The sequence below is a fragment of the Sphaerodactylus townsendi genome, linkage group LG09 (assembly GCF_021028975.2).
Source record: "Sphaerodactylus townsendi isolate TG3544 linkage group LG09, MPM_Stown_v2.3, whole genome shotgun sequence".
Classification (NCBI taxonomy): domain Eukaryota; kingdom Metazoa; phylum Chordata; class Lepidosauria; order Squamata; family Sphaerodactylidae; genus Sphaerodactylus; species Sphaerodactylus townsendi.
The window spans coordinates 489,707-505,752 of NC_059433.1; the positions used below are offsets into that span (position 1 = coordinate 489,707).

A 16,046-nucleotide genomic window follows, 5' to 3' on the forward strand; every position below is an offset into this window, starting at 1 on the left:
ACCACCACAGCTGCTCCTAAGGGGTTGAGGGGGAAAGTGGGCTGGATCCAACACTACATAGAATGCAGTACACATTCTCAACACACCTCTGTAGGCATGAATAATCATATCTTATCACACAGCAACCTCTCTAGTCTCTTTGCAACATAATGTGCCAAACTCTGGAATGTCCAACTCCCCCTCCCTTTTTTTAAAAAAATAAGAATTTGCCTTGTATATCAGTTGACCCTTATCAAGATATCTAGCACATGATGTTCTAGAAGCCTTTGTTTGCCCCATGAAGAATGTGGTTAAACCAAGAGTTTGGTCTCTCACATTTACGATTAGCAGTTCAAAGCTATGCTTATATAGCTCAGATGTGCTACTTAATTGGACTATTTCCACCAGATATTTCAAACAAGTTCTTCAATATTAGTTCACTGTAACAAGATAAGCATCCCTAGCAGATGCATTACTCCAAACCACTACCTAGAGGAAACCAGATTTCTACATGCACATGCACACAAGGCACAGGACCAAGGTACCTGCACAATGAATCTAATTTTTATTCCTTGAATTTCAGATTCATATCACTAACAATTCAAAAGTGGAAGAAAACTACACTGGGTCCTATACCTCTCAGTAGAATTACTGATTCAAAGAAAAAGGAGGTACAGCGGAACTTCAGTTTTCATTGCCTTCGGTTTTCATTGGCTTCAGTTTTCATCGATTTTTTCAGTGAAAATTTTGTCTCGGTTTTCATCAATTTGCCTAGGTTTTCATAGATTTGCAGTAAGGTGCAGAGGTTTATGGAGAAAAATCAACTGGACAAAGCTGTTGCAGGCCATGTCTGCAACTTGTTTAATGACAATGTCTTGCCCCATTTCAGACAAATCTTAAAGAGGCGCCAGAAACAGACCTCTTTGGACAGCTTTCTGGTGCGACATTGGTCCACTGGCTCTGAAGCTGGTCTTAGTGTTATTGTTTGTTACTGTTTTCAGCAATAAACACTATGTTCATTCATCAAAAATGTGTTTTTGTTATGCTTTTTGGAGTGCCTAGAACAGACTAATTGGATTTACATTGATTCCTATGGAAAAGTTTGCCTCGGTTTTCATTGGTTTCGGTTTTCATCAATTCTTTTGGGACGGATTACCAACGAAAACCAAGGTTCCACTGTATTTCTAATATGTTTTAGATCAAGCCTCAAATAGATTTAAGATCCAAAAGAAAAAAAACACAGTTCCACGGATATTTGTCCTAGGAACGCAGTGCCCTTTCTAGTAGGCAATACATTATGTATCTGTCAATAACAGGCTACAGTAGAGTTATTTGTGTGTGACATTTCAAATCTCTTATGCTGGCAGCTTAAAAGGAGGCCAAGGGTGAGGAGTGATTTTTCAGAAATCACAGAACTTAGTACAGTTGTTTTGTATAGGTCACATTTCAAATTCCCTCCTTTCCAAACTCATTAATAATCTACATGGCTACTATCATACCAAAACCCCTCAGATTCATTTTCACGTAAGCAACACAGAACAAGCATCCACTTTATCTACTTGAAAGCCCCAATCAGAATTCAGTTTGTATTCCTGTGCCAAAAACAACAAACCAAAAATTCAAACCAAGGGGGAAAACTTGGAGGGGGGGGGGAGAGGACACACGTAACACACATGCCAAATTAACATTAGAGTACCTTTCATTTTGTTCACAGTCCTCCCCTTCTGACATGCTGAGCTTTTAACAGGGGGCTAATCCAAGGGAAGTTTTCAATCGTTCTCTGTCTGAAGAAAACCAGGCTCCCAGGCTCCTTCACAGGCTACTGTTTAGTCTCTCTGCTGCAGGGTGTATTTACACAAATCACCAAGTGTCTGCTTGTCTTGAATGGAGTTCACAGAGTACAGTTTTGATTGGCGCAGCCTATGAACAAACAGGTCACACCTTATTCCAAGCACTGTCACATGCTGCTTGGCAGCAAGCACTGTCCAGAAGACAACACTGTTCAGGTCACGTGAACTGGAGGAGCCAACCAGCCATTAACCTTCATTTTCCTGACTGGTTTGGAGTCTTTCCTACTTTTCCTTGGCTGGCTGTGACAGGTCGGAGCAGCGGCTTGGATTTCATTAAAACAACGTGAACTGACTAAATGAGCTGACAGGAACTAATATTTTGCTGGCCAGCCCTCAGCCTCACTGCTGGCACACCCTTGTTTTTCCCCTCTGAAAGCTGCCAATGAGGTGGCCAGATTAGCAGGGAAAATGAATGGAAGAGTCTACATATTTTCCAGGTAAAAGTGGTTTCCTTCTTGCAACAGCAGAACACAGATATTCTTTCACTCTGCATGTTCTCATTGGTGCCTGCTAAGTGAGAAGAGCCATCTCCTCATTGGTGCCTGCTAAGTGAGAAGAGCCATCTCCTAAATTGGTCACTTGTTTCCATGTAGACAGGCAGGCCAGCCAGCTCAAGATTTGCGTTCAATAGCAGATGGCCAACACATGGTCTTACTATTGCAAAAGCAGGAGGCAACGACAAACAAACAAACAAACAAACAAACAAACAAACAAACAAACAAACAAGCAAACACCCCCTCAAGCACAGCATGTCCACGTAACCTGCTTAGTAAATCTAGCCAAAAAGATCAACCTGGAAGCTTAAATTGTTTCACTACAGAAAATCAAAAGGGATTCCAGCAGCACTTTAAAGTCCAACCACATTCATTCCAGCATCAGGCCATGTGGGGCGGAGCTCTCTTCATCAGGCAGCAGAAGTATTACAAAGACAGGCCGGTTTTAAAACAACCAGGACTCAATCCTACTGTCCCAAACAATATTGGATCCAAGAAAGCACAGGATGAAAACACGAAAAGCAGTTCCAGTTAGAAAGTTAGACAGGTGTGGCCAAACTAATCAACACCTAAGAGGTGGGATGCAAAAGATAATAGCACATACAGCGTGATCAAACAAGAGTTCAGTTGGGAAAGCTTCCGGCTTGTGGAATGTAAACAGTTGGGCTACCCGTGGTTTAAATAATATAATGTAAGATACAATCAACTGTGTCATTTTGAGATAGCACAGCTCTTGCAAAAGAAGATTCACTGGCCTTTCCTCTTCCAAATTACTCAACAAAGGGAACCGCAGTTTAGAGGGGGGAGGAGGAGGAGGAGGAAGAAAAAGAAGGAGGAGGAGGAGGTGGTTTGGATTTATATCCCCCCTTTCTGTCCTGTAGGAGACTCAAAGGGGCTTGCAATCTCCTTGCCCTTCCCCCCTCACAACAAACACCCTGTGAGGTAGGTGGGGCTGAGAGAGCTCCGAGAAGCTGTGACTAGCCCAAGGTCACCCAGCTGGCATGTGTGGGAGTGTACAGGCTAATCTGAATTCCCCAGATAAGCCTCCACAGCTCAGGCGGCAGAGCGGGGAATCAAACCCAGTTCCTCCAGATTAGATACACGAGCTCTTAACCTCCTACGCCACTGCCGCTCCTCCTACGCCACTGCAGAGGCAGAAAAGACATTTGGCCTTTGAACATGTTTACAATTTAATACTATACTTGAAAAGCACCTCAAGGGTCAGAAGGCAATAATACCCTTGGCAAATGTTCTGAAAAAATGGTTCTCCTGTTCTACAAAATTTCCACATTTTTTTACATGCAAACTGAGAAAGCAGGATCCAAGGAGGAAATCAAGGTAATCAATGTGTTTGAAGGTAAGGTGAAAGCAAAAAGCTGGATGCAACTGTTGATCAGCTGAGCAACTTCCTCTTTCCGAGATACTAATTTTAAGGCCACATCAATCAACTGGCCAACACCCTGAGCTCATACAGCATTAAGTATGAGGATGCGATTGCCCCTCCCAATGCTTCCAGCAAGACAACATTCTTCAAGCAACAATAATAAAAATAATTTCCCCCCCTTCTTCCATAAGAAAAACCACAGCTGCATGTAAAGGATTCCCAGGAGGTCTCTCATCTGGGCAGTGACCAGAGCTACAACTCCTGAACTTCACAGGACTACTGCAACATGTTCCTCCAACTCTACTCTGGGGAAAATTGGGTCTCTATTGGTGCAAGCCCAGACACAAATCCACTGCTACAGGAAGAAGTCACCCATCATTTCATGTCTTCCCTGCAGTCACATGTAACACTACATCTAATAATTACTGGCGCAAACACTTAGTGCCCTGTTCAGTTTGAATCGTATAAATTGAGAAGCCAGGAAAATTTAAGAATGGGGAGAAAAACTGCAGCTGTTCCAGCAGCCTGAGACCGACAATCTTGGCTGTTGATCACCACCACTCCTTCCATAGAAATGGAGCTCATGATGTTGCTTTAAGGTGCCACTGGCTTCGGCAAGGTGTCGTGGGGTTCCTGTCCTTTTTCAGCCTGCGGGTACCTTTGGAACTCTAACACAGTGTGGAGGGGGGCAGCCACAAAACAGCTGGCCCAGTTTACTTTCAATCACACATTGGAAACCCTTGTGCTGTGATGGAAGCTGCTGGATGGCCAAATCTCCAATGGCCAATTAGAGGCCTTCCTGGCCAAAAGCCCTACCTGGTCTCTGGGATGTTCCTGCAGGGGTGCATTTTTGGACGTATCAGCACCAAAATTTCAGGGTATCATCTGGAGACTGTCATGATGGCACCCCCCAAATTTGGTGCAGTTTGGTTCAGGGGGTCCAAAGTTATTGGACCCTCAAAAGGGTAGCCCCATAGCAAAGAATGGGGGATGGGGCACCCCTTTGAGTGGAGTCCCATAACTTTAGACCCCTAAACCAAGGTGAGGAACCTGCGGCTCTCCAGATGTTCAGGAACTACAATTCCCATCAGCCTCTGTCAGCATGGCCAATTGGCCATGCTGGTAGGGGCTGATGGGAATTGTAGTTCCTGAACATCTGGAGAGCCGCAGGTTCCCTACCCCTGCCCTAAACCAAACTGCACCAAACTTGGGGAGTCCCATAAGGACAGTTTCCTGAAAGTTTGGTGCCAATACAGCCAAAAATGCGCCCCCTGCAGGAACATCCCAGAAATTGGCCCAATAATCTTTGATCTGCATTGAGTTTTCTGTATTGCTATCAATGGGGGTTGTAGGCTGGAGGGGCACATTTCTGAAGGCACAGTCTCAAAACCTTCAGGGTCTCATTAGGAGACTGCCCTGATGATACCCCCCCAGGTTTGGTGCAGTTTGATTCAGGGGGGCCAAAGTTATGGACCCTCAAAACTGTAGCCCCCATCTCCTATTAGCTCCCATTGGAAACAATGGGGGATGGGGGCACCCCCTTTGGGAGTCCATAACTTTGGACTCCTTGAACCAAACCTCACCAAACTTGGGGAGTAGCATAAGGATAGTCTTCTGACGATACGCTGAAATTTTGGTGCTGATATGTCTAAAAATGCACCCCCTGCAGGCACCAATGTCCTGGTGCAAAAATAATGTTGGTTGTGGTGGAGTGGCCGCCCTTGCGGGGGGGGGGAGGGGGCATCCAACTCAGGTTTAGCCCAGGGCTACAGTTTGCCTTGTTACGCCCCTGGAGGGGACGGACGGACAGTGGTATAGAAGCCTTCTGTTCCTGTCCTTGTACCAGCAGGGCAAAAGCATTGCCTCCCACTCTGACACTGACAATTGTCAGAAAACGGCAGAATACAAATCTAGTTAAATAAAAAACTCTTGTTATAAGGAGGAAATACAGTATCTGCTAGTTTTATGAATTTTGTAAAATGTTTTAACTTGCTCTAATTTATTTTAGTTGGTGTATTGTTGGTCGGGCCATTGTATGTTTGGCCCAGTGTACACAGCCGAGAGCCCTTCGGGGGTGAGCGGTTTATAAATTTGATATATAAATATAAATAAATAAATATCTCCTCAAAGGCAAGACTGCAGGTCTTTTCCCACAGGCATATGCCACCAAAAAGGGGAGCTGCCTCACATCTGCATACAAGTTACAGTTATGCCTAATAATAATTTGTGTATGTAACATTTTAAAGAGTCATCTTACATTTAATGTCATTTTCCTTTTAAATAAACACAATGAGTAATTTTAACACTTACAGCACTTCTAAGCACTGCAGAAAGAATACAAGCACTATACATTTCCAGACATCCTGAGAAGGGCCCTGCAACTGACCCTACTCACACGGTCAACCACATGAATGATTTCGCTAACCATCCATAAGAGGAGGAGTTTGGATTTATAACCCGCCTCTCTCTCCTGTAAGGAGACTCAAGGCAGCCTCCAAATTCCTGTCTTCAAAGTACTCAATAAAGGCTATGTATCAACAAATCATTCAAATACTACCCTCCCAATGTTTTCTCACAAATGACGACAGGGCCATATTTTAATTACGAGTATCAGGTTAGCAATCTCTTAAGATCCAAGTCAACCTTGTACATTTTTATCCTGTTCTTCCTCCAAAGAGATCAGAGTGACAAACTCCTCACAAGAACCCTGTGAAGCAGGTTAGGCCGACAGAGCGGGTGGCTGGCCCACGGCAAACCAGAAAGCCACATGGACTTGTGAGAAGCTGGGAACCCAGGTTTCCCAGATCCTCTGTTGATACTCTAACCCAGTGATGGGGAACCTATGGCACGGGGGCCAGAGGTGGCACTCAGAGCCCTCTCTGTGGGCACTCGCAAACAGAGCCCCCCCCCCCCAACACATCTAGGCTGGCCTGGGCCGCTGGGCTTGATTATTAGCATTACATCTAAGACCTAGTTTTGGGGAAGCAGTGTAGGTAACCCTGTTAAACACTGTTAAACCTCACTGATTTTCATGTGAAGAACTAAAACGCGTTCCTTTACCTGGAAGTAAGCTCAGTTGCTGGCAATGGGGCTTGCTTCTGAGTAAACCTTCCTAGGGTTGTGATTTACCTGTTGGAAGAGGTGCACGGTTGCTTCAAAGCAAAGCCACCAACTACCACCAAGAGTAACTCCAGAGTAACTCCAGAGTAATGCACGCCTCTGAGCCAAACGTTTTTTCTAAACTAAAATCTCAGTATTCAGGTTAAATTGCCGTGTTGGCACTTTGTGATAAATAAGTGGGTTTTGGGTTGTCATTTGGGCACTCGGTCTCAAAAAGGTTCACCATCACTGCTCTAACCATTACACCCTACTGGCTCACCAAGTACGGAAAGTAAGTATCTTGGTTGGAACTCACATGCTATTTACCTGCATTAATAACAGATAGTTGGAGCAAGTACAAGAAAATAAATGATTTTACAGTAAGCACAAGTGGGGGACCTGTGGGAACTCACATGGGAAGGGGTGCCTCCTCCTCTACCTCCTCCCAGGAGCAACTACTCATGGCCTTCTCCACCAGGCAGAGGGTGGGGCAGCAGAGGGAGAAAGGAGAATAAAGCGCCAGCAGCAATTCTTCCTCTTCCTCGTGGCCCTGACCACTAGCCTGTCTTCTCTCACAAAAGGGGATAGGAAAGAGGAAAACAGCAGTGGAAACAGTCACCCCCCCCCGCCCCCCAATTCAGCCAAGTTCTCTCCTTGACACAGGCTGTGGAAGGAAGGAAGGAAGGAAGGAAGGAAGGAAGGAAGGAAGGAAGGAAGGAAGGAAGGAAGGAAGGAAGGAAGGAAGGAAGGAAGGAAGGAAGGAAGGAAGGAAGGAAGGAACTCATCTCATGCCTCAAAAACTCCACCAGGTGGAACTTCATGGAGTTGCCGTAAATCCACTCTGAGTTCATGATAGTGTTCAATTAAGTGCCTGGCGTTGGTCATTTAAAACAGTTAGATCCAGTCTTCCTCCTCCTGGATTATTTTATGTAAACTATTCTACACATTCTCTTCTCGCCGGTAGAGGGAGAGAGGCTGCAAGTGCTCCACACACGTTTCCAAAAACAAAGTATCGTATATACTCACGTATAAGTAAAGTTTTCCAGCCTTTTTTAGGCTGAAAAATGCCCCCTTGACTTATACGTGAGGCAAAAAACGACTTAACTTGTCTCCTGCTTTGCGTGGAGGGCCATGGCGTCTTGGCGCAACTTATTTGGTCATGAGGGGGCGCAAAATCGAGCACCCCACAGACTGAAGCCAAGCTCCGCCCACCACCTAACCTCCATTGGCGCCACCACGCCAGCCCCCTCGTCTCTCTTCACCTGCCTCCATCCCTCAGCTCCTCCCACCTTGGCTGAGGGAGGCCAAAATTGATAAAGCAGCTGAGCAGGAGGACGTTTCTTAGGAAGAATCCGTGGGTTGCATTCTGCCCCCGGTTTCTCTGATCTACCACCGCCCGCCAAGCAGGCCAAACACTGGCCAGAGCAGCTGGAGGCAGGATAGACGCAGGGCAGCCTTCTTGCTGCTCGATCCGAGCGGGGGTAGGGGGTGGCCTGGGCGCTGGTGGATGGCCTGTCTCCCTGCCCCTGGTTGCTCTGGCCGGTGTTTGGCCCGCTCGGCAGGCGGTGGGGGTTTCTGCAGGGCTTGCTTCCATAGCAGAGCTGGGAGAGAGTCTCCTAGCTTTGCCATGGAAGGTAAGGCCCGCAAAATCCACTGGCCAGAGGTCCTAGTTAGTATTTGGATGGGAGACCATCAAGGAAGCCCAGATCTGTTCCCTGCAAGACCACCTCTGTACATCTCTTGCCTCAGTCTGGATGACCCAAGTTAGCCTGGTCTTGCCAGATCTCAGAACCTAAGAGATGTCAGCTTGGATGGGGGAAGTCCAGGATTACTACGCACAGCAACGCCTCCGTTCTTCTCCTGCCTTGAATATCCTCCGGGGGTACCGTAAGATGACTGCAACTTGTCAGCAAGATCTGCTGCCTATTTTGCTAACAGATAGTTCAAGCTTACCCAAGTAGTAAGGTTCAAGTGAGTTATGGATCCTGATCAAAATTCAGACCTCTAATGCTCTCAAAACCTCTCCCAGTGCTCTTTGGCCCTCCCCTTTCCCTTTGGGGGCTGCTGATTAGCATCCCAATAAGAGCGCCTCATTTAAGAGAGACACCCCCCCTTCACCACCTGTCATAATCCTTCCTAGAGGGCCCTGTGCTTGAAGTGCTGACACCACCCAGGTGCAGGGCAGGCAGGCAGGCGGCCCTCTTCTTTTTGTCGGATCCAGCAGAGCCCCCATTTGTAAATGACCCCACTGCAATGTAAATGTTTGTAAATGTAAAACACTGTAATCTTTGTAAATATCCCCACTCTTGTATTGAATTGCCAACTTTTCACCGGGAGGTTTTGGCCGGGGGAATGGGGAGGAGAGGCTCCAGGTCTCCTCTACGTGGGGGGAGGGGAAGTGCCAGCTTCTTCTCTGCTGGGTTCTTTCTCTCCTCCTTTCTTGTTTTCGTTCTCTCCTCTTCTTTCATTATCTCACCTCCTTCCTTCCTTCCTTCCTTCCTTCCTTCCTTCCTTCCTTCCTTCCTTCCTTCCTTCCTTCCTTCCTTCCTTCCTTCCTTCCTTCCTTCCTTCCTTCCTTCCTTCCTTCGCCCCACCCTGATCCAGGGATCCAAAGATCCCTGTGCAAAAAAACCCTCCCCCGACCCCAGCAGCCATCCCTCCCTCCCTCTCTCCCTGCCGCCGTGCTTCCTGAGATATCTGAATAATAAAACCAAGAACTTCTGTCCCACCACCCCTGAACTTAAATTGGGAGTGGAATGCTGGTTTAGAACCAGGCATGCAACCTGGTCATATTCATTGGTGGGTTTGGTTTGGTTTTTCTAAATCAGGGCAGGCCACAGAGTTTCATTATGTTATTATTATGCTGCTGTTGTATGAAATATTATGTCAACGGTTGCTGATGTTGTTATTTGATGTTGTTATCTGACGTTGATAAGTTGTTAATTTGCTGGTAGTTGTTGACCTGATGAATAGCTGGTCCAGTGTGGGACTTGTGCAATTGATATTGTTAGTTCGCTTAATTCCTATTGTATTATGTACTGTTACTTACTATGCTACGCTTATTGCATTATGTATTGTTAATTACTATGTTGTGCACCACCCTGAGCCAAACCAAACATTTAACCTACTGATGCCTCAATTAATGTAATTTTATTGGTTATTTTTATTTTTGAAATTTACCATTAGATGCTGCATTTTCCACCCTCAACTTATACACGAGTCAATAAGTTTTCCCAGTTTTTTTGTGGTAAAATTAGGTGCCTCAACTTATATGCGGGTCAACTTATACACAAGTATATATGGTACATGAAGACTCTTCACACACAGTGGTTTACATGGTGACTACACATTATGTTGGACAGAGAATTCCTCAGGATGTTTCAGTGTGTCAAGGCCTCCAATCTCTACAAGTAATCAACACATCCACTGTATCTGCCATTAAGAAATGAAGGAAATCAGCCTCCGGGGATCTCCAGTATGAAGCTGCCCTTTGTAGAGGATTGCAGCCATCTAGCATGTGAGAAACAGAAATCCCTCCCCACTATTTAAAGTTGTCATGGATGTTCAGTACACAGGGGCCTCTCCTGTTTACTAGACAGATCAAATCACACACACAAAAATGTCGCAACATAGTTTCCTAGTACAGCTGAATAAAGCACAAAGCTGCGTATGGTCAGGGTGTGTGTTGAAATGCTTCTAAGCAAACAAACATGTTATTCCGAGGATGCGCTCACATGCCAAGCCAGGACATTCTTGCCTAAGCCAGTGACTAATCAGAAGGGGTGATGGGATACACACCCTCCCGCTGACATCACAACCCGGATGTTGAGCACCCGGAAGGCAGCTGCCGTTGCTGCTCCAAGCTCTTGCGCCTTCTGCAAATAATTCCCACAGAGAGCATTTTGTCATGTAGCCCTCGTGTTCAGCAGATCAAGATCCAACCAAAGGTCTGTCTCCCTGAACGGCTGGGCTGGGCTGCCCCCTTCGGCTGTGCTCCAACTGTCGCACTTTCCCTGTTATGACTCCGTGCCTGCCAAATTCAGCTGCTGAATATCTTCTTGGTCAACCAAACAAAAATAAATCATCTCCCTTTAAAGAGTACCATGCTTTTAAAAGTTATAAAAGGAAAGCAGCGGCATACCAACAACACCAGGTCCTACAGGGGACACATGAGGCTTTCTTTTGTTATATGGGCCAAAAAGGTTTTTTGTAAGACTGCCGTCTTAGAAAACATGTAGTCGAATCTCAGATGGGCCCAATAGGGTGACAGAACCAAATTTCCAGCAGTCACAGTGCAGTTTTGGATTACTAAATAGAAAATTTAAGTGAAATTATGCAAAAGAGAAAAGGTAACACTATTTAATCTGCAAAAGGTAAACACAAGACAGAATTGTTGACTCAGAATTTGATGTACTAAAGACAAAAATCTTTAGTACAAATCTTGTTGTTGAATACAAGCCCTTCCCTTGGAGTTTCCACAATTCTGCATATTTTTGCTTCTTTTTAAACACCAGATAGCCTACATAGGATAAAACAATTTGGAAGTATTAATAACTGCAACCCAGTTTAACCCAGATTAACACTGGGCTATGCAAGTTTAGCACAGGAATCATCATGAATTATGCAAATGTTCTCTGCTGCCCTCTACAGGATCACAACATCAACTGTCAAGGATCAGAGGAAGGCAACATGGAAGATCAAAGTAGTGTAGCCCAAACCCCAAAAGGCAAACAAGGGACCACAGAAAGCAAATGACAAGGACACAGGAGAGATATGCAATCGCTTCTGCTCTCAAAAAACCTGGCAGTGGTTCCTACAAACTATCACACCTCCACTAATACAAAAGAACAGAATGAGACACACCTGTTGCTCTCCTCCAGCTTTAAAATGACAGCTATGTTTTCATCCTGCCTTGATACTAATAGTTAGTGACACAATATTTTAAATCTATCTATTTGTACAGATGTTTGAGGTAAGAAGGAGCTCTGCTCCTCATCCAGTCTTGTTTCTTTAAATCAAAGCTAAATGCAAGAAAACTAACCAGATTTCTATGAAATGCTGAAGAAGTCAACTGGCACACATGAAAGGTTATTCCTTTTACATTTGGCTAAAGTAATCGGAAGATCCTGATGCCGCACCTATAACATTTCTACCTCATTACTATAATTTAGCTTTGCAAGAAAGCTACACAATTATGAAATATAAAACTTCCCCAGACTCATCAGTGAACAGTAGAGAGCCAGCGTGGTGTAGTGGTTTAGAGCAGGTAGATCCTAATCTGGAGAACCAGGTTTGATTCCCCACTCCTCCACTTGAGTGGCAGAGGCTTATCTGGTGAACCAGATGTGTTTCTGCACTCCTACATTCCTGCTGGGTGACCCTGGGCTAGTCACAGTTCTTTGGAACTCTTTCAGCTCCACCTACCTCACAAAGTGTCTATTGTGGGGAGAGGAAGGGAAAGGAGCTTGTAAGCCACCTTGAGTCTCCTTATAGGAATCTTTTTCTCTGGGGAAAGTTGGAGTGAGGGAGACTCCAGAAAAGGGGTCTGAGCCTGAAAACCTGTCTGGGCTACTGAAAATATAAAATTAAGGTGACCCTAGGAACGCACGGGGATTCTAGGCAGGGACCCAAACACCTCACGGTCGGTCACAGGACCATTTGAGAGCTGACACAAACTGTCTGGGTGACAATACGTACGTCTGTTCTTTTTTTTTGTTTATGTTCCTCAACCCTGCCAAACAAATGTTTGATGTTACTGTTTATTTTAAATAAAACCTTTTGTTGTGGAGTTGTAAGGCAATACGGGCTCTGTTGCTTATTATTAGGGAGATGCTTAAAGTCAATAAGGAATAATTCCTGAGGGAATAACTTCCTGGGCTTGGACCATGTGAAAGGGGAATCCTTCCCCCCCGTTTGGGACTGTGTTACAATTCTTATTCTTCTACTGTGGAACAGACTGCAACTATAGCACTTTGCAACTTGCTTATTAGAGTCAATACGAAAGTTATTGCAGCTACCAGTATGAGAAAGCAAAACAAACCCATTCAGGAAGCATAAGAGTCCAACAGAAATTCAATAAAGGGACAGTGTACATAGTTTTCTATGCTACCGCAGATGTCTGAAGAACAAAAGCAAATAACCTTAAATTAAACAAAGTGAACACAAGTTATCAGAGAACTTTTTAAAAACTAGAAAACAATACAGCAAATATGGATTGATAATTTCAATGTACACATTACACTTTGCCCCTCAATTTAATTTAGGTTTTATGCAATGTCAGTTTTATATTTTTGTGATAAAGAATTTAAAGCATAACCCTAGACAAAGCAGGTTGTGTGTTACCTTGGACGGGAGGAACTTCCTCCAGCCAAAGGAGTTTCCCTGCAATAGAGGTTTGTCCAGTGCAAGAAAAGCCAGTTAGCCTAGTGGAAGACGGCCCACTTCACGCAAAGCAGGAACATGCATGACAGGACTTCACACCAGGAACAAGCAAAGATCAAAAAAGAGCCTTCATATATAGCAGTGTTTTTGCAAGGTGTGTTCCGCAGAAAATTATCAGGGGCAAAATCAGTAACTGTGCGAAAGCTTCCCCGCCACCAACTACTTTCTTTATCTTACTGGGCTTGCTATCAGGCCCTTTCCTAGAGCGACTATCACACAATTATACAAAACTCCATATAAAATATAGCAAGTGTAAAAAGAACATTAAAACTACAACAGTGATATCAATACTAGTTCTAAACATGGTGACAACAATTAGTCTCTGGAACCAGCAGAGAAGAGTAGTAGTGGAGAAGAGGAGTGGGCCAGAAAGGGCTGAGTGAGCTCTGGTTTTCTTTACAGAGGGCTTTTCTCAAAGCCACATCTTTTAAACGGTGTATTTTTAACAGGGGTTTTCTCTTTTTTTCTCCTTGTCCTGGGGCTGCTGATTGGTGGGGGCTGCTGAGAGGTGGGGGTTTTCAAAGTTTAAATTTAACAGCGCGCACAGGTGTTTTACTAAATAAGAACATATTTTAAGGGATAGTAGAAGGTATAGAAACCTTAAGAGGGAGGCACTAATTAAAATCAGTATTTGAATATCTAAACAAAATTAGATATGAAGGCAGGAAGCCAACAGGGGGGTGGGGACTTTCCAGTGTTTTGCACTCAGTGTCACATGTATGACTATCTGCCACTAGGACAGAAGTCGTGGGTGTGCCCTTGCTGCAATGAGTTCCTGGCACTCAGGAAATGTGTCCGTTCTCTTGAAGCCAAGATGGCAGACCTGGAGAAGCTGAGAGAGGCAGAGAGGGCAACAGACGAGGCTTTCAGGGACCTAACAGCCAGGTCCCACTCCCAAGGTGACATCTCTTCAGATGTCATGGAGAATGAGAGTCTGGGTGACGGAGGGTGCCAGTCTGAGGTGGTGGAAGATGCTCCCTTAGATGGGACCCCTTCCTTAGCTGGTGATCAGATATCCTCTTGCACTGAGGATACCCCTCGGGGAGGTGTGGGGCTCCTTGTAGTGGGTGATCGATCATTAGGAATATAGAGAGTTGGGTTTGTGGGAGAGGCGTGATGACCGCGATGGTGACTTGCCTGCGCTGGTGCAAAGGTGCTGGGCGGATGTCACGCTTCGCCTAGATAGGGCTGTTAGGACAAGTGCTGGGGTGGAATCAGCAGTTGTGGTCCACATTGGCACCAATGACACTTCAGGGAAATGTAGCTGGGAGGTTCTGGAAGCTAAATTCTTAGGCTGCTAGGAAACAGGTTGGAAATCCAGGACCTCAAGGTGGCATTCTCCGAAATGCTACCTGTTCCACGCGCAGGGTGAGCTAGGCAAGCGGAGATACAGGGTCTCAATGCGTGGATGAGAAGGTGGTGTAAGGCAGCGGGTTTCAGATTTGTCAGGAACTGGGGAACCTTTTGGGACAAGGCAAGTTTGTACAAAAGGGACGGGCTTCATCTTAACCAAAGAGGAACCAGGCTGCTGGCGCTCAACATAAAAAGGTGGCAGAACAGCTTTTAAACTGAGCCCTGGGGAAAAGCCGACAGGAGCTGAGGTGACTTTGGTTTGGAATACAGTGTCCATGGGGATGCAGACAGAGAGGGAGGTTTTTCTAAAGCAACCATATACAAGCGAGGAGCATAGCAATGTGATAAGTGATAGTGTCTACAAAGGGCTAGAGGGCAAAACACATAAATCCCAGGTTAGGGACAGAGACAGAGTATACAAGTGTCTCTATGCTAATAGTAGAAGCATTCGACCTAAAATGGGGGAGCTGGAGTACAGAGTTTTGAAGGAGGACATTGATATAGTGGGCATCACAGAGACATGGTAGAATGAGGAGAACCAGTGGGATGCTGTTATACCAGGTTACAGGCTCTACAGGAAGGATAGGACAGGGCGTATTGGGGGTGGGGTGGCCCTCTGCATCAAAGAGAGCATAGTGTCACATAAAATGGACAATGCAGGGGGAGCTGATTCCTCTACAGAAGCATTGTGGATATCAATACCAGGGGTGAAGCATAGTTTAACATTAGGAATATATTATCTTTGCCGTGTGAGACGTCAGGTGAGGTCCCCCCCTCACACGCAGGTAACTTTCGTGCAGCCTGTCTGTCTGTGGCCTGAGGGCTTAGAATGTTCGTGCAGATGGGCAGAGAGAAGTAGTGGAAACAGTCAATAGGTAACACTGTTAGGTAATAAGAGTGGAAGTGAAACACATACACCATCTTTGCCGTGTGAGACGTCAGGTGAGGTCCCCCCCTCACACGCAGGTAACTTTCGTGCAGCCTGTCTGTCTGTGGCCTGAGGGCTTAGAATGTTCGTGCAGATGGGCAGAGAGAAGTAGTGGAAACAGTCAATAGGTAACACTGTTAGGTAATAAGAGTGGAAGTGAAACACATTGCCACACTTTGGCTTCTGCAGGTGGAGACGCCAGGGTGAGGTCCCCCCCCTCACACGCAGGTAACTTCTTTCACTCTCTGTGCCTCAAACCACTGCTACCACACAACAACACACAACATCCAGCCTCATATCCCCTCACATGAATCTCACCTTCTGCCCTCCCTCACATCCAACTACCACTTACCCACTTCCTCACCCATATTCACCACAGCTCTCTTTTACTAAAAGCGAGCTGAAGTTTTCCTTTTTCTTCTAAGAAAATCTGCAGGGTGGGGGTGAACCAATACTACTGGTTCTGCTTCTTTTGCACATGGCCCTTTAAGAACCCAGAGAGCTGGCCTCAATCTGAG

General features: G+C 45.5%; 1 protein-coding gene across 6 annotated transcripts in view; it reads right to left on the reverse strand.

The window, feature by feature from the left end:
* Positions 1-16,046, reverse strand: part of RETREG1 (reticulophagy regulator 1) — a 78,368-nt gene that overhangs the window by 47,536 nt on the left and 14,786 nt on the right. For 2 of the 6 annotated variants that reach the window (XM_048507621.1, XM_048507623.1), the window contains one exon: positions 1,676-1,899. The exons of the other annotated variants lie outside the window; for them this stretch is intronic. In XM_048507621.1, the coding sequence (XP_048363578.1) occupies positions 1,676-1,710 (35 nt within the window). In that variant the 5' untranslated portion in view covers positions 1,711-1,899. The remainder of the gene's footprint in view (positions 1-1,675; positions 1,900-16,046) is intronic. 6 annotated transcript variants of the gene reach the window in all.